The 22,214-nt window shown below is 32.6% G+C and overlaps 1 protein-coding gene and 1 long non-coding RNA gene across 51 annotated transcripts; both read right to left on the bottom strand.

The window, feature by feature from the left end:
* Nucleotides 1-11,284, bottom strand: LOC121127794 (uncharacterized). Of its 50 annotated transcripts, XM_071892599.1 has the most exons (41): nt 11,087-11,284; nt 10,824-11,020; nt 10,716-10,769; nt 9,456-9,473; nt 9,360-9,392; nt 8,641-8,676; nt 8,538-8,573; nt 8,435-8,470; nt 8,332-8,367; nt 8,228-8,263; nt 8,125-8,160; nt 8,022-8,057; nt 7,919-7,954; nt 7,815-7,850; nt 7,719-7,754; nt 7,616-7,651; nt 7,511-7,546; nt 7,408-7,443; nt 7,202-7,237; nt 6,892-6,927; nt 6,804-6,830; nt 6,710-6,745; nt 6,622-6,651; nt 6,526-6,558; nt 6,431-6,466; nt 6,343-6,366; nt 6,244-6,270; nt 5,143-5,181; nt 5,046-5,069; nt 4,567-4,602; nt 4,463-4,501; nt 3,496-3,531; nt 3,398-3,433; nt 3,300-3,335; nt 3,207-3,233; nt 1,872-1,907; nt 1,784-1,801; nt 1,360-1,383; nt 1,271-1,303; nt 520-750; nt 1-155 (listed from the first exon to the last, which is right to left on the bottom strand). In XM_071892599.1, exons 1-41 carry the CDS (start codon nt 11,160-11,162, stop codon nt 126-128), a joined length of 1,776 nt encoding a protein of 591 aa, XP_071748700.1. In that variant the 5' UTR covers nt 11,163-11,284; the 3' UTR covers nt 1-125. The 50 variants fall into 50 exon arrangements, with proteins under 50 accessions (XP_071748700.1, XP_071748701.1, XP_071748708.1 ...); XM_071892600.1 differs by lacking the exon at nt 1,271-1,303; XM_071892607.1 differs by lacking the exon at nt 4,463-4,501.
* A 574-nt stretch (nt 11,285-11,858) lies between these two features.
* On the bottom strand, nt 11,859-14,152 carry LOC121128599 (uncharacterized). The gene is made up of 4 exons (XR_005868208.2): nt 13,656-14,152; nt 13,101-13,546; nt 12,862-13,052; nt 11,859-12,794 (listed from the first exon to the last, which is right to left on the bottom strand). It is a non-coding gene; the product is annotated as an uncharacterized lncRNA (long non-coding RNA).
* Between the last annotated feature and the right edge of the window lie 8,062 nt (nt 14,153-22,214).

Raw genomic sequence — 22,214 nt, 5'->3', positions numbered from 1 at the left:
TTATTGTACGAAGAGCATCGTTTTAATACAACTTTATAATAGAAGTAATATAAATTATAGGCTAATTATTTTGCATTGGTATATAATTCTTTGTACAGGTGGTGAAGCATTACATTATTTTTCCTTCATTCTGCATCGTGCTCTGCATCAGACTCCTATAATCAATAATTAAAGATTAATCACTTAAATTATACTTTATATGTAGGTACATGTTATCCAAAAATATCGTTCTTCCCTGTATAACGTGCATTTGGCCTATTTTAACGTTTTTTATGGTAAAATGTTACTTTTTCCTCAAGTTATGCAATTTTGAAAACTTTTGAGGTTGTGCACCTCCTCATAACATTGTGTAATATGATTCAATTAGTATACTACTTCATTTTTTTATTACAAAAAGTGATATTGTTGTGCCAAAAAACCCTACCCTCCCTCGCAATATAAAAAAAACCACTTCATTGAATGCCATTTCTACGTACCCCCTAGGTGGTGGGGACAAGTAAACAAAACAAAAACACAAACCTCATTCTCTGACTCAACATCATCATCGACCTTAGAGGCTGACACTTCGTTTATTTCCTCAGTATTGCCTTTACGAGCCTTGTTTGTGTACTTTGATGGTCGGACACCAAACTTTTCATAGAGCTGCGCCTTGGCTGCAGTATCAAGATTGTATTGATTAGTTCCTGCGTCATATGTATTGATATTATCTCCGATGTTCAAATCATTCTGATGTCCATGATTGACTATATTCTAGAAGTAGATAATAGGTATAATATATTATTTGTGATGGATACAAAGTATGAGAAAATCGTTTAGGTTAAATACTCAATTAAATTACCTATTAACAACTATTAATATACCGTCAAATGAAAATATAATACTAATTGTTCATGGATCAAATAAACTTATATGGAAGTGGGATATGCACGAGCCTGGAGCAATAATCTGGAATTTTTATTAAGACGATACATTTGTTTAAAGATGAAGCTCTTTATTATTAGCAAATAGTATTATGATAGTTTTCGATGGATAATGGTAATTGAGAATTTACACTAGTCTTAAATCAATCAAAATACGATGACGAAAGGGAGCATCAAGCTGGAATTCCCAAACTAGCAAAATATATTAATTGCATTTAGTTTGTCTTAATTAAATATGTATGTTTTAAACAATCCACTATTAAGATATGCTTTAAACATGGAAATAAGGCCAGATTGTGCGTCCCTTTGAATGAATTTGCAATAAACATTAGAGGAAGAAATAAACAAACCTGTACAGAAAGACGGTAGTTGTCATTATTAAACTTGAAAAATAGAATGGTTATGAGTGATTTCATAAAAATGATGTTCAAGAACTTACTGAGTTGCCATAAAGCTTATTGGACTGAAAGGAAAATGAAATATTTTTTTATATTATATAAAGATTTTTTTTTTTAAATGGACACATATATAAATAGAGGATTGTTTACAGTCTACACATACATAGTACACATGTTTCGTATGAAAAGGGGCCTCAGCTAAAAAGTGTAGGCTGGTCTTGGCATATTAAAGTTTGGGAACCCCTCGCTTAAGAAATATTATAGTTATCATATTATAGGGGCCCCGACAAGCTTAGTAGTGGACCTGAATCTATAATCTAGAACCAATACCGATAAGCAATATATTGTGGTCTCGGTTCGACTTTGTAGGTTCCGGTTCTAATAGTTCAAGAACCTGAACTGAAGAACCGCTTGACCGATAAGGGAACAAACATGGGTATGAATATAAAAAAATTTGTAACTTACTAATTCAGCTTGTTTTTTCTGAAAGAGAAAATAATGTTTTAGATATAAAAACCTTATGAATCAGTAAAGGTTATTGTTATTCACTTACCCCATAAAGACCGCCGTAGAGACTTTTGGAGAGTTTCTAATTGTTTGAGAATAAAAAATTAGTTTTAAAATATTCAATGTATAGGCATTAGTCAATAGGAGGAGTTTGTAGGAGGGCTTGAGGCGAGGCTCTTCCTGATTCTCAAGATGTATTATATACATATATTATTAGGCGCGTGAATGTTAGCTAAATTGCAGTGACTGTTAGTAATAAAAATAAGTTTATGTTCATAAGAGCAAAATAGGAAGGGTTTTATTAATTCTTCCTCCCTATTTTGAAAAATCTAACAGCCATCAAGGAGCACCATAGCTAATCGTGATCTCTGCCAGCAGATATGGTGTCTCAAAGTTTCCGTATATAACAGGATACCTGAAGTAGGAGGTGCATTAGAACTTATTATTATATATATTCTAGCAATCCTTTATTATTTTCTTTATTTTTATATTACTCAATTGTAGCTATTGGTGAAAAATAGATATAAAGATAGCTAGAACTGAAAGATCGACGTATTAGTCCTTTGGACCTTTGAATGGTAGAAAAGATTGGACCGATACATAAAAAAGATGAAAGGTGCAAAAAAGACTGATTAGGCAATCCGTCCTAGGACCGATCAAAGACTACTTAGTCATGATTTTTACGCTCATCTTAATTTAGAAAATAATCACATCCTTATAACAAATATTCATAGAGATAGGAAAATGTCCTTTAGTTGTAGGTCCAAGCTCGCAAGTTCAAGTCCTTGAATATTTTCATCAATCCTATTCAAATTCAGTACAAAAAATGAGATGGCTTTCGAAACCCAAGCCACGTTGGGAATTAGCTTTCAAATCCGATTTATATCAAATCGAGTCACAAGTCTCGAGTCCAATTTCCCATCTCCTGTACTAAGTATGTCGATAAAAGTAGTTTATCCCCCCCCCCTCTAGTATAAATATCAAACTCCACCTATATATTAGCATGGATGGGATTTTTGAAGAGAAAAAACATAGCTAGTATTTCCAAAACGAAAAACAGTTTTTGCAATTGTTATCTTTTTCTTAATTATCCATTGTATAATAGATCGTCTTAGTATTATATCTCTCACTAAAATAAAAAATTTCACCTATATTTGGTCTGAACTGTTTTAAAAATGAATAAATAACCAAATAGTCCCTGTACTAATCCTAATTTAAATGTATAAAGCTCTCTTCTTGATAAAAATAATTGTTTTTACTCCTTTAAATCATCTATCAGGCAGCTGATGTTAAACTGGGACTTGCAATAAGTTTCACTCCCACCTTCTTCTCACACTCTACAAAAATACCATCCTTATGAATTAAATTTATATTTTCTTACTCCGTAGGCACTATTTTTGCCATAGCTCTAAAAAGATAATAATTTATGTTTAGTTCTTTCGTATGTATTAGTTCATACAGATTTTCAACTTACTCCAAGAGGGGAAGCGTAGCCATATCCATATTGACTCTATTACAAATTTGATTAAAGATAATATTACCGCTCATGAATATATGTTATGGGGTTCTTACCTCATAGGGATATCCATAACCGTATCCTGCTTGTAGCTAAAATGTACAAAAAAATTAATGTGCATAATGATTGGATTCATAAAATAAACCCAACGTACTCCATAGGGGTATCCGTAATGGTTTCCGCCATATGCCTACACAGTGTTAAATGAATTTGCGTGAAAAATGATACTTCATTGAAAACTTATAGAATAGAGTATTAAATGATAAAAATGAATTTGCAAAAAATATATATATTTTCTTTCGCTTATGACGAAGAGAGTTGCAAACTTTTTTTGTCTGACATTTCTAATCCGAAATATATGGAGAATTTAGTTCATACACCAAAGATTATCTATTGATCTCCTTTTGGTGAACAGTTTTGAGTTTAGAAATTGGATTTTTTAAACTACAGCTATAGTCTATTAAAAAGTCATGTCCAAAGAAAAAGAAATACTACATAGAAGCAATGATTAAGCGTGGATATCAGTGGACATAAAGATTATTAGATGGCATATTTGATTGTTTTTCTTGCATTAAAAATTTAATATTTTTCAAAAATTTAATTTTTTGTAAACAACTTTGGATTTTTGAAAACTTTTTTTCAAAACATTTTATCTTTAAAATTGAATCTAAGAATTTTTTGTTAACAGCTCTGGATTTTTGAATTTTTTTCCAAAAAAATTAATTTTAACCAAGCCAAAAAAAAACATATATATATAATCCTGCAGACGCCCCTGACCTTGATGTACCCAGATACAAATAATTCTTTACCATACGACTTTTATTCGTTCATGTATCACCGAGCTCGTAGGTGAAGGAAAAAAATTCTGCTATAGGAATCAAAAAATATTTAGAATCAAAGTGGCTCTCGAATTTCGTAGCCAACTCTAAGCCACTTCTATTTTAATAAAATTTCTTATTTTGGTGCACTCGTATCTCAATGTATTACAGCCTTAATATATTGAACTGCACACTCGAAATCCCTTTGTCTTCTATATGTATTTCTTTTCCCATGTTTGTCATTATTAAAAGCGCAAATACTTTTAGAAAAAAATATCATTGTTTCTACACAATAGGACATACTCCATAGGGATGATGACTGTATGGATATCCGCCGTAGTACTGAAATCAGCAATCATTGTTCATCATATATGACGGTTCATTTAAGTATAGAAATTAAGACTTACTGCAAAGGGATGTGCATATTGGTAGCCATAGTTTACCTAAACACACCAACATTTAATATGGTAAATAAGCCACTTAAAAGTAAATTTGCATATCTAACACCGTGACAACATCTACTTTGGAACATATTATTGGACAGCTTATTTACCAGAACTCTGCAATTTATGATCTCCAAACTTGAGCAATTATTTTTGTCAAAAGAATTGGTTTTTTGACCCCAAATACTTCTTGTTTAAAAGATAAGAAATGCCACATAAAACATAATTTTTCATAACTACATTCTAGGAGCATGTCAATTATTTTTTCATGGTATTTCTCTTCATAAAAACAGAAATCATTTGGGGTCTACACAACTTCTTCGTATTGAAAAGGATGATTGTTGCGATTTGAAGAAAATAATGGCAGAGTTCTAAAATATAAATAATTAATCAACTGGTCCCTTCCAAAGTTTATGTATGAACGTTCTGCTAGACTAACTTACTCCATAGGGGTGGCCATAGTAATTCTACAAGTAAAATTAGAAATGTGTTAGAAAATTTGCGTTCAGTACATACATATTATGAATTGAAAAATCTTACTCCATAAGGATATCCTCCGTATTGAAGACCGCCATGATGCTAAAATTATAAATAAAGTAAGAAAGGTATTTTATAATGGAGTGATTAACATACACCAAACTGATGACCATATTGATAGCCCCATAATGCTGTGAAAAGATGGATTTTTATAAATATATGTAGATGATAAATTAGTTGAGACAATTAGTATGAATGCTTACAGAGTAGGGATGGTCGAATTGATAGTCGTAGTAAGGCTGAAATTGGATTGGATAAATAATTATTTTTGGATTGTTGCAAATAAAATACTTACAAGGATGGGCTGGCTATTGTAGGACTAAAAAAAGTAAAGGTAAATAATTATCAGACAAATAAGAGGGGGGAAAGAGTTCAGAAGCGTTGAAGCACTGATTTATTCTTTCAATACAACTATTTACTCACATCATAGGGATAATCATACTGATAGCCACCATAGTACTGAAAGAGGATATTTTTATACAAGGTTCAAATCTCATATCAAACTCCTTTCCAACTCTTATCGTATTTTGTTGGTACTGCTGTTGTGTCAGTTCTTATTACGGACTGAAAATTGAGTCTCGTCCAGTTCAGTTCTAAAAACTGATGAAGCTCGGTCATTGATGACGTCACTCATCGGCATTTCTTTTTTTTTTAAATCAATTCCACTACAGTCTGAAGAAGAGGTCCAAAGAATCAATAGGAGTGGGCATAAGACTGAACTGGACCAAATATATAAGGACCGACACAACTAAAGGTGGAACTATCATTTGTACATAATTTCTTTCTATCTTTGCTTATGAAAATCTTTAAAAAATATTGCTTTGTGGATCACTGGCGAGTTTTTTTTTTTTTACAAAAACTAAAAGGCTTTGGTTATCACAAAATCTCTAATTTTTGAAGAAAAAAACGGGACCTGATTGTTTAAAAGCAAAACCTGGAAAGTCCAAAAAAATCAAAGGCTAAAAATAAGTTTTCATGTATCCAGACAGTGGATATTTGACACCCCACCCCCACTAACAATAAAAAGCTGTGTAAATATAGTGTCAAAAACACAGTTTCAGAAGCTCTTGCATACGAATAAGTACTTATATTTTGAACACTTACGTCATATGGATGATATCCGGCGAATTGCTAAAAAGTAATTTATAAAAAAAATAGTTGTTAGTTTGGCGTGTCAGTCAAAAGATTTTTCGACAAACTTACTCCATTTGCAAATCCACCATAATACTGTTCATATAAGCAGAAATAATTTAGAAATGTCTTAATCAATGTGTGGTACTTGATGACTTACAGAATGAGGATAGGCTCCTTGATATCCACCAAAACTCTATAAAGAAACAAATATAAATATATGAACAATTAGGAAATAAATATGGAGCGAATTACCACATAAGGATAACCACCATATCCATAAACCTCCTATTATGAATCAATAATATACTCAAAAACATCAGTTCATAGAATGTATTCGTCAAAACTTACTCCATAGGGATGTCCGTAATAGCCATAGTTCTATTTAAAAAAAGAAGGAATAAAACACTTTGTATACAGCAAACATAAAAATACATACATGAGAGGGGTAAACTGATTGATAACCACCATAATACTGAAAGGTTAAAGTATAATTAGTTAGCATTTAGTTGAAGTAATATTTTGGTTCTTACTCCGTAGGGATAGTAATCGCCATAGCTCTATTGAATGGTAAAGAATGGTTAGATATGTAAATGAATTGATATTTAATTGTGATCTTACTCCATGAGAATATTGGTGTCCATATCCCAAGGCAGCCTAAATTGAAAGGAAAGATGAAACAATTTATAAATAAAGTTATTTTTTTACTAAAGATATTTTGGATTTTCTGATTTATAAATTAATTATTTTGAATTTCTTTTATTTTAATATTTTGATTTTTTTTTTTGCATGCACCCTTTTTCCTTTAGAAAATTGGAAAATCAATGAATTTATCGAAAAAAGATTCTGTGCATGATATAAAAAGAGACATATCCGGGAAAAGAGGCAAGTTGGACACTCTATATATGTAGATAGTTAATTATAAACTTACTCCATTAGAATATTGGTGTCCATATCCTAACGCCCCCTATAAGGAAGGCAAAAATTCCAATTACCAATTACATTATTGAAAAGATTGTAAATTATTTTCTTACTCCATGAGAATATTGATGCCCATATCCAGAAGCACCCTTTAAGGAAAGCAAATATCACGATTACCAATTAATTATTTATTGGGATTCTTTATTATAAGCTTACTCCATGAGAATATTGATGTCCATAGCCTGACGCACCCTACAAGGAAAGTAAATATCCCAAATTGATATTCCGTATGTAAAGAGATTGTTACTGATAAACTTACGCCATGAGAATATTGTTGCCCATATCCTGCCACACCCTATAGGACAAGCAAAGATTTCAAATTATATATATAAATACATCAAGAGATTGTTAGTAATAAACTTACTCCATGCGAATATTGGTGTCCATATCCTGAAGCACCCTACAAAGAAAGTAAATATTCCAATGAATAATTATTCCTTAATCGGGATTCTTAATTATAAGCTTACTCCAGTAGAATATTGGTGTCCGTGTCCTGCTGCACTCTATAAGTAAAGCAAAAGATCCCAATTAACTAAGTAAAAAGCTCGTTAATTATAAATTACTCCATGAGAATATTGGTGTCCATATCCTGACGCACCCTATAAGGAAAGCAAAAGATTCCGATTACCAATTATATAACAAAAATGACAGTTAATTATAAGCTTACTCCATGAGAATATTGGTGTCCATATCCTAACGCACCCTTTAAAGAAAGCAAAGATTCCAATTACCAATTATATCATTAAAAAGATTATTATAAATTATCTTACACCATGAGAATATTGTTTTCCATATCCCGATGAACCCTTTAAGAAAAGAAAATATAAAAATTACTAATTCTTTATTTGTAGGGATTGCAAATTATAGGCTTACTCCATGAGAAAGTTGCTGTCCATATCCTGATGCACCCTATAATGAAAGTAAATCTTCCAATTAATAATGATTCCTTTATTGGGATTCTTAATCATAAGCTTACTCCATGAGAATATTGGTGTCCATATCCCGACGCACCCTATAAGCAAGTCAAAGATCCCAGTTAACCGATTCCTTAGGAAGAGGAATTGTTAGTTATAAACTTACTCCATGTGAATATTGTTTTCCATATCCTGCTGCACCCTATAAGACAAGCAAAGATTACAAATAGCATATATATACTGTAAGAGATGTTTAGTAATAAACTTACTCCATGCGAATATTGGTGTCCAAATCCTGAAGCTCCCTATAATAAATGCAAATATCACAATTACCATTTTTATATTTATAGGGATTGTTAATTATAAGCTTACCCCATGTGAATATTGTTTTCCATATCCCGACGCAGCCTATAAGAAAAGTAAATATTATAAATAACTAATCTAAACTTACAGATATTGTTAATTATTAGCTTACTCCATGAGAATATTGGTGTCCATACCCTGATGAACCCTATAAGGTAATCAAAACCTTATAGCTATTTTAATTTCGTTAATTATAAACATGCAAGTTTTTAGACTCAATCAAGGGTGATCTGCTTGTTTATTATTAAATACTGACTCCATGTAATCGTTACATGTCAGAATGCGGTAATTTTGAAACAGGTTTTGATTAGAGCTTTATATTATTATATTCAAGCCTTAACCATTCTCCTTCTCAAAATGAACAAGTTTTGTGACTTGAAATGTTTTTAGTTTATAGGAGTGAAATGCCATAATACATTTATAACTCCCGGGATATAATTTTTAAAATATATCTTTTTTGGAGCACGTCATGGCATTTTTCCTTCTACAAACAAGAAACATTTGTGTTTAAATAACCTCTTCATATTTAAAAAAAAAAAATTAATAATCGCCTTCTGAAATGATAATTTAGTTCAAAAAAAGAAGTTGATCATACTTGTTAGCTTTAATCTCATGAAAGTTACTAGCTGCCTTTATGTAATGTTTAATGGCTATATATCTGTTCACACTAAAATCTAAATATAAAAGTTAATTTAATGAAGGATCACCCCATATTTCTTGATGTGTTAACTTATATTAGGTTTTTATAAAGGAGGTTTGTGTTTTTAAGTTACTTGAATCTAATTGACCTGTTCTTATAATATATGTACTACTCATTTAAATATCACTTACTCCATAGCTACCATAAACTTTTTTGCCGTAGCCCTAAATATATGGATAATTTGATGATATTTTCAATATCTTATGGTTAATATTTTTTATACTTACGCCAACGCTACCAAAACTCTGAAAAGAAATGAAAAATATATTTAAGTAAAAATAATAAAGACTCTACGAGTATTTGCCTAATATCTAAATAGCGAGCAAATGTCTATGAACCGTATGCAATTGTTCATTTTTACTAATCTTGATACACGGCAAGTATTGCATGTATGGCATAGAGTGTGCATATTGCTCTAAATCCTGTTGTACAATTGGATCCCTAGTTCTCTTTACTATTCATTGAACTTATTCACATTACGAAGAGTGTAAGTAAAATTATACGTCAAGACTTTAGTTATACTTATAAAAATAGTGAAAAAGTGGGTTGTCATATAGCTTTACATGGATATGAGGACAGTTTTACTGTTTATTAGATCTTTTGACTTGTACCCTCTTCAATTAGCATTTGAAAATAAAATACTGTCAAAATTTAGTGTCCCTCCCTCCTCTTCCCTTTTTAGTTGCTCCATGCTCTTACAGTTTTAGAAGCCCTCTTTTAACCCATAAATATTATTCAAAATATATATTTGAACATATTACGAGGCGTGGTTAGGGTTAAATGTTGACTCACATGAGAATCATATTCTAAATAAGCTTTTTTTTTTATATGGTATCGTTTGAAATTGAGCTCTGCACATGTTCTTGAGTCTACATTGTAAATATCTTCGTTGTCACTACAATGATTGACTTGCAACAGAAGATAAATCATGTAGGTTTAGCGGGGGGAGAGTTACTGATCTTATCTTTCAATTTACACAATTTTTTTTTTTTTTTTTTTTTTTAAATGACTCAAGTTCTGACTTGGACACGTGTTTAAGTCCAGTTTTGTGCCATTTCTTTTTATGAGCTCAGGCTTGATTGAAAAAATAAAGTCACAGACTTGACTCAGATTCAGGACCATATGAGAGAGTTGTACTTATTGGACTTAACTTTTTTCTAGTTCGAGTACATCTGGTTTCATGATAGATCCAAACTCATAAAAAGTTCCTTTAAGATCCTTCATGAGTGAACAGTGAGATACTTTTTAGTAATGGTGTCTTATAATTTCTAAAAAAAAGTATTTCTTTTAGAGGGGGTTTAGAGTACTTATGTATGTACATAGCTAGTATTCTTCATTAAACAATTAAAATTGACAGATTTGGGCCCTGACTTTGAGTTTAAGGAAGATTTTACAAACATATTCAAATCTTTAATTGTTTGTTAGTAATGTAGAGCCATATGAACGGAGGCTTCTTTTAAATAAATAAATATAAATTTGTTAATTACCGAATGAGCATTATTTCCAAAGGAAGAATGTCCACCACCGAATGAAGGCAAGCCCTGAAAAAATAAATTGAATTGAATACAATATATTAAATATCCAGATCTAGTTACAAATTTTTTGGATGGATTATCCTCCCCAAGACAGGCTTTACTACATTCTTCTAAACTATCAAACTTATTATCATTCCCTTGACAACCTCCATATGTGAACTGTTCACAGGTTCCAACATCCTTATTAAAAAAGTACTTTGTTAAGTTCTCCCCACATGAACCTTCATCTTTTGATAGCTGACATATCGATGAGGACGCTGAGATGCAAAGGTAAATCATTTGTCTAAATACTTAATACATTAATAGGTAAGTAAAAAAAATACCTTTTCCAATGTCAACCAGAAGGAATCCAATGATGCAAGCCAATGCTTGATGTGTGAACCTGTGAATATGTGGCATGATGATCTTTCTTTATTTTTTGGTCAAAACAGTTTATATAGGGGATATTTCAATATTTGCTTTAAATGCGAGTTTATTTATATCGAAGTATCTATGATCAGATCAGATTTGATACTTGCCAATCTTTAGATTTTTCAAATGACTTTAAACCTTTTTTAACTCATAATTCAAAAGTTAATTAACGTTTAATAGTTATAACTACCTCATTAATTTTATACATTAGTTGTAAGTTCCTTTTTTTTATTCTTTAATTATAGCATCGTAAATTTTCTGTTACATAGGAAACAAAAAAGAAGGACATAAATTTATAATAATTCAAGATGCGTCTTATGATATTTTCTATTATTTCGGAGAATTTCTTATAATATTCTTTGGTTTAACATTTTTTTTTTTTTTTTTTTTTTTTTCAAATTAGTCTATTTTAGTCAGTTATTAACAATAAAGATAAATTATTACACAAAAAAAAATCAAATAAATAACGTAACAGGTTATGTTGAGTTGATAAAGTTCCGTTATATTATCATTAAATTATGAACTATATATGACAACAGTATGGTAACTAACAAGTACAAATTATTTGATTTAAAAATATATAAATTACAAATATTTTTTTGAATAAATTCAAAAAGTATCATACATCTATTTGTTCTAATATTTTTCAAATGTAAAATTAGTTAATTCTCAAAAGAAACTTACATTATGTTCCCTTCATTTCAAAGACAGATTTTTTGACATAATATATGTAGGAGAATTAGAACAAGACGATCGTAGGATTCCTTTCTTCGACAATTCGTTGATTTAATCAAGTTTAAAATTGAAATTCTCACCATCTAACTTGCGTGATTTCGCAAGGAGGGCCTTTCGTCTCAATACGGTGTTCAACTCCGTGTGCTGAATAAGTTTCAATGAAACTTTTATTATCAAAAACATCATTATATTTCGATTGGATTTCTTGAGTCTTCAATAGTTTTGTAATGAAGCATGGTTAATCTCGGAATAACTTTTTATTGAAAATATCTATTCTAAATCTGAAATTATATACAAAATCAGCACCCAAAATTGGACGACCACTTTGTTCCACAATAAATTTTCATTGGAAATCTCCTAGATTTTCTAGATTGAGAGTTAAAGTTGTTGTACCAATAACATCAATGAGGACTCCTCCATATTCAATAATAGGGAGAGTTTTTCTAGAACAAGACTTTTACATTTTTTCATTGGAATACAGAACATGAACACCCCTTTCAATTTATTAAAAATAGTTTGTCAAAAAGTACTCGACTAGCATTCAGAGATAGTTCATTGCCTTTAGCCCTGACGACTGATGCATCTGATACAGGGATGGGAGCTGTTCTCGAGCAAAAGGTAACTGGAAACTGGTAACCTCTAGCTTTTTGGTCTCGGGCTCTTTCAACGACAAAACAGAAATATTCTACGTTTGATAGGTAATTGTTAAGTGAAAGGAAAGCATCAAACATTTTCGATGGGCTTTGGAGGGAGAAGTTTTTAAAGTTTTCACGGACCACAAATCTTTAGTCACTGCGATTGACATTCGCAATCCCTCTTGGACACCATCACAGTTCCGTACTTTTGCATTCATTGCAGAATTCAATTTTGATATCAAACACGTTTCTGGAAAATTAAATCATAATGCAGACATTCTTTCTAGAAGTATAAATAACATTACAAAAGGCCCAACCTTCATTGAAGATATAATTTAGGATCAAAAGAAACAGGATCCTAATTTACTTAAGTTTAAAATTAAAGCTTCTTTTATATTCATTGCAGGACCCCTACTTTCTGGTTTTGGCTATGTTGACGCATTCCGTGTGGCTGTCATATCCAGAATTGCGTCAAAGAATTGTGCATTCTGAACACAAGGACAATCATCTGGAATTCAAAGAAAAGTTAAGGAGGGTTTCACTTTTTTATGCTTGCCTTAATTTGCGAGCAGACGTCAGAAACTTCACTATAGAGCGTTTAGTGTGTCAGAAAACCAAACCTTTCAGGACATCAAAACTAACGTCGTCTTTCGATCCTCCATCTAAAAGACTTTCCTTTATTCACGCTTACATAATCGGTGCATTCCCACTAATTTAGGGACAGCTCGATGCCCTAACTATTATGGATCGTTTCACTAGGTGTCCAGAAGTGATACCTATTCCAGACATAACCTCCAAGACAATAGTCAATAATTTTTTGAGTGGTTAGATTTCGAAGTTTGGAGTTCCAGAAACCATTTTGTCTGATTGAGGAATACTTTCAAATGGTCATTATGGATGGGTGTTTGCAGAACACTTTGTATTGCATGCAAGAACACAATCTCGTATCATCCAGAGTCCAACAGACTCATAAAACGTTTCCACAAGTCATTTAAGACCGGGCTAGTAGCAAGAAGGCAGGAAAAATAAGAAGACTGGATTAATGCACTACCTGTAGTTTTAAGGGAATTGAGGAACTCAGTACCAATAGACACGGTTTCTAAATATTCACCTTTTCAATTACTCACATGTCGCTCGAGATCCATAGTCTTTAAATTATTTAATGCGTTCACCTTTACTTTTGGTAACCTCGACGCCGAAAGTTTCTTTACAATAATGGAGAAAATAACACATGTTCCTCCGAGACACTTTAATAAATAAGTAATTCACAAACAATTAAAAACCGAATTGGTTTTTGTTAAAAATAAAGCCCATAAAAGAGTCTCTCTCCAACTTTATTGGGCCCGTTTAAGGTGATTGAGAGACACGATCGTTACTATAAATTTGACGTTGGATCAAGAACTGACAATGTCTCGATGGATAGACTTCGACCTGCATTTGGAGTTCCAAGTATCCTTCCAGCGTCTCCGACTATGTAGTGTTCTACGAACACCACCAACAGACGGAAGTAACGGACCGGAGTAAAGCCAATATGAAGAACTGAACTTTGTATTGGGGATACAATCATACACTAAATATATATTCTATAAGGGATTATACTTAAAAGAATGTACATAGACATATCTATTATAATATATCAACACGTAAAACAAAAGGTACATTACTATCTATTTAAAACAAATCCCTACGTCATGAGCTAAAAGTATATAAAACACAATACATAGCTGACTATAAGATGCACAAGATCTACAACTAGAGAATGAGGGGAGGTAGTCAAAGGTCGAGTCGTTGGAGAGAGCAAAACAAATAGGTACAAAATCCAAGATAAGCTGGCGATTTTTCCGTCGACATCATGGTGCAAGGGGATGATGGTTACAAATTTCGAAATGGGTGATCCCGAGAACAGCCACCCTCATAATCACAGTTCCTGTAGAAATTGAAATTCAAGCATCTTCTGTTGAGGATAAAGTATCTCAGATCCCTTCTTTTGTAGTAATTCTTAGAGAACATGGAAGTATTTCTGTCTTGAATTAATGAAGATCGATCAAAGCATAGGAAAAACACTTCTAAATTAAAAATGTGTCGCTTCATTTATCAAATTGTTTGTGTGTATTATGTTTGATATGTTTCAAGATTAAAATAATAGCTAATATATCATATTCATGCTGTGATAATCCTAAGTAAGCATATTTATTTCATAACAAATTGATAGATGTAAATTATATGTTTTGTTTTGTTTTATTTTTTCCCTCGGAATAAGATCTAAATTACTTGAAAGTTACTATTCTTTAAACATCCATAAGCCGAAAATAACGATTGAAATTACTAATTTGATTGTATATATTTTATTCATAAAACGAACTTTTTAAGGGCATTTAAATAAGTATTAGTGTATTTATGATCACCAGAAGTAGACTAATACCCACCATGATCAAAAGAAATAAAAAAGATTGTATTTATCTGTAATTGAAAGGTAAACCTGAGTTAAATAGACACAACAGTTTCACAAATGCCAAACTTTTAAAATACAACATTGTTAAGAGAAATATAAGGCACCTGAAATCTTTGAGGGTCTGACACTTTTTCGTAGAGTTGATCTAACTATACGTACCTAAATTAACCAAATTAGATAATTACATGAGTGTAGAATAATTTTTTTAGAGCCGTTTCTGTCGTCATAAAATATGTATTTACATTTATTCAATAAATAAATTAATTGAGGGAATTAAACATTGACAAAGGACTTTATATTAATATTTGTTTTACAAGTTAATGAAGTTGGAGCTGTATTCTCATTCTAAATTGAAATGAATGAATATATAGAGTTATAATGTTCATACTCTTTGATAAATATCACTGAAGAACATTATTATTTATTACAAACGTAGTTACATATTTACATGTAATTGTATCATACTAGAAAAACACACTTAAAAATTCGTTGAAAGAGCCTATCAGTAACTTTTTATGGTTCTCATACTTGGTTTGATACATTGGAAGTATGAATTCACAGTCCCTTGGTAATCAACTTCGAGAATTCGAGTCCTTTAGATAACTACGTAATGCACCCTGTTTCGTTCACTTTGGGCAAGAAAGAAGGTGTATGATTAGACAAAGACCATCGTTCTATTGCAATTTCAGATTTCTCCAACTGTACTGAGCTTTACAGTTTTCCTCCCACTCTCCAAGGACTCGACCTTTGACTACCTGGCCGAATCCTCTCAGTGCTTTGTCGCTCCACCAAAAAACAAAAATCAATACCTGTACCTAAGTATTGAATATTCTAACAACTCTGAAGGGTCTTGAAACAAATTCCAATCCTGATCCAATTAAATACATTGAAAACCAAGTTGAAGCTATTTTGAATATTCTTTCAGATGTTGAGGGTGATATCGCTAAATAATATAACTAAATATATAACTACCTAAGGATTACCCGGCGTTGCTCCGGCTAAGGAGGGAGAGGGAAATCACATTTAAAAAGGTCAAATTAATTAGGAAAATTGAAAAAATATTCAGAAAATACTGCTATAAACAAATAATTATAATATGTAATATGAATGTTTCGTTGTTGTCGAAAAAGATCCTGATAACTCTAATTCTATTTCTTTTGGATTTTTCAGACTATATCAATCCGGTTAAGTATGTAATTTACGTCTCATCATAGCAACTTCCCCCAAAAAAAAAAAATATGCTTATTATTGCCTCTTGTAACCTTAGTATTATTTTTATGAATATAAAAAAATAATGCGTTATAAACTTCAAATAAGATACCAAAATATATGGATCTAAAAACTGTCTAGATGAGAAGTCCATTTTCTATTTACTTCAAAAAATTCCCAACTCGAAATTCGCAAAGTAAATTGCAAAAAACTTTTCTGCACTAATTTTGCAAAAAAAAATAGTTCATAGCATTTATTGGAATTGGAAATTTTTTCAGAAAATGACAGATATTTCCGTTAAACATCAATTTTTATTTGGCAAATTATATGCAAGCCAATAATCTCCAGAAAAAATTTCTAAAAACTTTATTCTATTTACTAATCCCATATCCCAGTAGAAGTTCATTTTTTTTACCTGAAATAAACGAAATTGCAATGTTTTACCGATTTCTTTTTTTGCCCATAACTTTTTTGATTTTGAATAAATTTAGAAAACGTAGTTATTCTTATCGTTTTTGTTTGAAACGCCAATCTCTTTTTGATAAATAACTGTAACCTTTATTTAGACTCCATAAGCTGCGAAGAACCGTTTTGGGCATAGCACAATTAATTGACCCCCCTAAAAAAAAAATTATAATAATAATTAAAAAACGACACCCCCGTTTTAGCACGCCCGAGCTCGAACGTCAAAATTTCAACCACCTAAGTTCAACAGTGTAAGAAAGTATGAAGCTTTCTAGCAGGGGTATTTGACCAAACTTTGTGTCCCTCTGGGTACTATAAAACAGTATAAAATGATCCCCTCAGCTAGAGGCATTGCGTAACTTCAGTACCACTGGTAAGCATTTACTTTCAGCCCCAAATCAAAATTAGTTATTTCGCATGTATGTATAGTAGAGATAAAGAGGGTATAGCCACCCCGAATAATACTAAACAAGGTAAAGCTGTCCAAATTCACTTTAACCACTCCCCGTCAATTACCCCCCCCGTCCCCCAAGGTAGGGGCCCTCTACGAAAACTGCTCCCAGTATACTTCCGACAGAGACTAGGATTAGGCCTAAACAAACCATAATGACATGACGAAGTAGGCATATTTTTAAGGCAAGATGCTTTAGCCACTCCACAATTGGGCATTTTAAATAAATTACCTAAACAAATTAACCCCAGAAGGTATAGAAAATTTGCAATTTCCTTTTATCAGCTAAAAGCTCGACCAAGGGTATGAAAAAACTATAAAGGAACCCTATAAATAGATTATGAGTCTATCAGCAATATTAGCTTATCTCTTTATAAATAAATAATTTCACTACCCTAATACCTACCTACCCTTCCGACACATGGACAAAAAATTGTGTTTCAATATACTTCTTCTGCTTGAAGAACAATTACCCCCTGAGAATCTGCAACGTAATACAGAATTTTTTTTTTATTATTAATATTATTTCGGGATACCTTAAGTTGCCTCCATTTAATAAATGCTTCCCCACTTCTACACTATAGTACTTTTTATAGTACACCCAAAGAAAGAATTATCTAATTTTACTCTCTTATTTATTAACTCTTTCCTTAAGATATTTGGGACCCCTCTCCTTACGTCCCTTAAATATCCTAATTTACTCAAAAACTTATTTTTTATTCTACTCCCTCTGAGTACCTAGGTGTCTTAAGGTAGAAAGCGCTGCAATTTTTTTATATCCCGTTCAAGTATCGCCGCCAGGGTTGCTAACCTCCTTGTTGAGGCTCTCACCACTAACCTAAACCTTAGTACAAGCATTAACCTATCATAAAATCGAATTAGTAGATATACTCCAGCGGTTACTAAAGTTGAAGAGTGAACCAAAGAGGAGGCAGGGGTGGGGGCTGCCATTGCTGCAGGCAACCAAGCCCTGAAAGGCAGTTGCACGCTTTTTGTAAAAGATACGAATAGTAGTAAACCTCCCATTGCCCTAGAAACTCCCATAAATCTAACAATCAAATGGCTTGAGTTGACTATAACGTAGATGGTTAAAAGCAATCCAACGTCCCCCAATCGATTCAATATAAGAGTTAAAGCTCCAGCATTTGAGGAATTCCTATTATTATAGTAACAAACTAAAGGTAAGACCTTAGGCCTAAACTGTTCCAACCTAGGATTAGTTGTACTACATTTTTCTATAGATTAATAGTAGCATCCTAATAATTAATAACCTCACAAGTACTATAAAGCGCTAGTACTATATAATCTCCTAACCCTCTAATTTCTACACCTAGGTTAAAAATTCTGACTTTTGCCCTTAATACTCCTATCACTGACTCTTTTAAGGACAAAAGGAATATTAATACCCCCCTAATCCAAACCTCCCTAAAATGATTCATAACCCTCGAAAATTTTATTAAAAATTTTTATTTTACATTTAATCACACCACTCCAAACTTTTTATTAACCACTCATATAAAAGACCTAACCCTGAAATGAAAAGGAATAAAGCACAACCTAGGTAACTCTCTATCCTCCCCCCGCCCCATCAACCCTTAAAAGGGGAATAAAATTTCTAATTCTAAGTCAAAAACCATAAATACTAAAGAGATAAAAATAAAGTGCAATGAAAATATATTTCATTAAATAATGTTTTGGTTAAACCTGCACTCAAAAGGCCTCAACTTATCTCAATTTACCTCCCTCCTACGTCTTAGTCTGTAACCTAACCTCATAATTAATAAACAAAGAATTAACCTCAAACCTATAATCCACAAAAATATAAAAAGTATTACTAGGTTAAACCTCTTTTACATCTTCAATGCAATACTCTCTATAAGTTATAGTAATCAAAAACTAAAGGGTATTTATTATCAGTTTTGAAGACTGATAGTTTTCTTAACTTAAGTCTCCCAGACTAAAAGGACTTTCTTTTTTTAGCTTGAAAAACTAATATTTTATATAAATTATTAATCTATCAGAGAACTAAAGTTTTCTTTAACTTCCAAAGTTAATATTTTTATAAACTACCCTAATAATAACCTTTTTTTACTAAGCAATAAACACCGAGGAATAGAAACAATCAAACAACGTCCACAAAGTGCCAATATCAAGCTGCGGCTTCGAACCCAAACTGCTGCTTAACCCCAAAGTACCCTGAAGCTATGCGTAAGTAGCAAACACTTAAGAAAGTAGCCCCCACTATGCAAGCCGTGGAACCCGGTTATTAAAAAGAAAGTGGAACCATACACTCTATCCCTAATCCTGAACCTTGCCTCAAAATATTCCACACCTTGTAAGCAAGTAAAATAACACCCTAATAACACAGTGGTTAGTAAACTTAAAGTAGCGCTTTGATGCTCCCCCCTTACCAGCCTGTGGTGTCCCCAGGTAACCTTTCCCCCACACCTTAAAAAAATGATAATATTTAGTAGGGGGATTTTTCAAGCCCTAAGACCTATTACGCCCATGGAGGATCATTTCCCCCCACCCCAAACTCCACTCTTAAGACTAACCTCCTTTGAAAATATCCCCAAAAAAACCTAAAGAAAAATAAAACTTCTGAGCTAATAAATAAAATCATCCCCCCACCCAAGGCCAATTTGAACCCCTCTTGAGTGGAGCCCTGATAGGTCTCCTCAACTGATATATCTAGTTATCGCTGAACTATGATAAGTAGTTAAAAAAATAAAGAGGTCAAAATCAAACCTCTCTTTCCATTTAAGAATAGGTCTAATAGTCCTAAAGCCGTAAATCCTCCAGCAAAATACCTTATTAAAGGCCATGGGGACTCATCTACTAAGTGAAAAGGATGAATGGTCACATTAGACAAATAGCTTTGAAGAAACTCCACCGATTATTTTCAAAATAACCTTTTAAAAGCTATATAGTATTAACCCTCCCCTAACCATTACTAACACTTGTGGGAGGAGTAAGAGATTATGACCCCCCTACACATTGAGCAAAGATCCGTCCCCCTATTAATTTTAGGTATAAAAGGAGGCTTAAATAAATATAAATACACTAAGGAGAATAACCCCACAACAGTATAACACCCCATAATTTAACCTTGTCAAGAACCTGAATAACCCATACTTATAAATGAAACCTAGACTGGGGGCCCCCTTAAAGACAAAAAGGCTCCACGCCCCTTAGATGTACCTGCTGCATATAGTCCGCTCCAGTATTTTTTAGAATCCTTCAACAAGGTAATAATAAGAATTATTAGGGAATGGGAGCTCCTCAGTAATAATAACAGGCTTATATTAAACAAAGAGGAATAAAATAATAATTCTTTTAATATACTTTTATGTAGCCTACCCAAACACCTAAATACCAAATTGGCTAAGACTAGTCCCCCCAAAACCATACCTCTCCCTCTCATATTTACTATTAAGTGTAAGAGTAAAACTTTTTGTAAACTTATTAAATATAATCAACAATCTCACCTCCTATTTACCACTAAATCTAAACTTCATAAATGGAAGGGGAACAACCCCAACTTTAATAGATTCTTCACCAATATTAAAGGGCTCAAATAACAAAAAATGCCCCAAACTTGAAGTAGGGACCTAACCCCCTGGATTAAAGAGTACTTTACGGCTCTTAACTCAGATCCCTTTCTTCCTTCTAACCACAACTTCACAATAAATAAAATAGTGTTTAATTCAACCATCCCTCAGAAAATAAAAAACCTGTTTCTCATAAGCCCAATAAATACCCTTGACCCTTGTCAAAATTAACTTATTATGAATTAACCTCTAGTTTTCTACTTATTTTTTTTCTCCTATCATCTTTTTTACTTAAGACTCTTTTTAGAACCTTTCACAACTCCTTCCCCAACCTCCTCATCTCGCTGCCTCTCATCTCAGTCTTAATTACCTTAATCCCTCTTCATGGCATCCCCTTTAACTGGTCTTCCCCCTTGCTCATGGATGATACCCCGGCCTTTAGGTAGGTACTACCTCTAATAAACGACCTATTCAGGACTTTACCTTGCTAGCATCAGTTGTTAATTGAGAGTCTAAGTCCCCCCATTATAAACACACTATAAATTAGTCAATTCCCTAATTCCTATAATTAGTTCTAAGTAGCTACTTAAGGGAACTTCGCCTATGCCTAGTCGGAAGCTTCCGGAGTAATCTCTTTACCTCGCTAAGTCTTATTTAGATTTCTGAAAGTATTAATCTACCTAGAAAGGGATTTTAACTTTCTCACTCCCCCCTTAAAGAGTGTCCCACTCTTTAGTTTGAGGGTTAACTATTAGAGTTCAAAATCTTTTCACCGTAAAGGGGAACCCAACTTGAGGCCTTTGTTCCACGCAGTTATGCCTTGTATATAAATATAGAACCAGGCCCACACTATTAAACTTAACTTTAATCTCTATAATATGGAAGTGCAGTTCCTACTCTGTTTAAACCTAACCTAAATATTGAGGGCCCAATTCTGTGGGTTTACCTTATGGAGAGATGGGAATTCCTACCCAGTCAATTGCCGTGACATACCAACTCACTTATATTGATTATGTACCTTGTCCCCACCACCTAGCCGTAGCTCCCCAGGATAGTCCTCCACCTCTGATGCGTAACTCATTCAGACCCCCATGACCCCCGACCCCCACGAATGTAGATTCTTTGAAAATCGGTGATTTTCGAAAATTTTGTTTTTACCCATTTTTAATAGGGGATAAAAGGGCTACAGTACCTGCCACATTTAACCCCACAAAAATGATTACATTTTGGGCTTTTATTATAATTTTTTTTAATAGCACTATAAACAATAGCCCAATTATAGTTAATAAACCCCTAGAAGGGGCTCTTACCCTAGCTCCTCTCACAAGTAAAATTAAAAGTAGATGCCCCGAAATTATATTAGCTATTAATCGAACCCTTAAGGTTAAAGGGCGAATTAGTCTTCTAATACTTTCAATTAACACTAAGGGGGATTAAACCCTTAGGAGCCCCTTCTGGTACTAAGTGAGCAAACCTGTGCTCACTATTATAAACCCAACAAATTATTTGACTCCCAAGTCACAAGGGTAAACCCATTCCCAA

Source organism: Lepeophtheirus salmonis, chromosome 13, assembly GCF_016086655.4.
Source record: "Lepeophtheirus salmonis chromosome 13, UVic_Lsal_1.4, whole genome shotgun sequence".
NCBI classification, from domain to species: domain Eukaryota; kingdom Metazoa; phylum Arthropoda; class Copepoda; order Siphonostomatoida; family Caligidae; genus Lepeophtheirus; species Lepeophtheirus salmonis.
The sequence above is the reverse complement of the archived record's forward strand: the minus strand, read 5'-3'. Positions and strand labels throughout refer to the sequence as shown.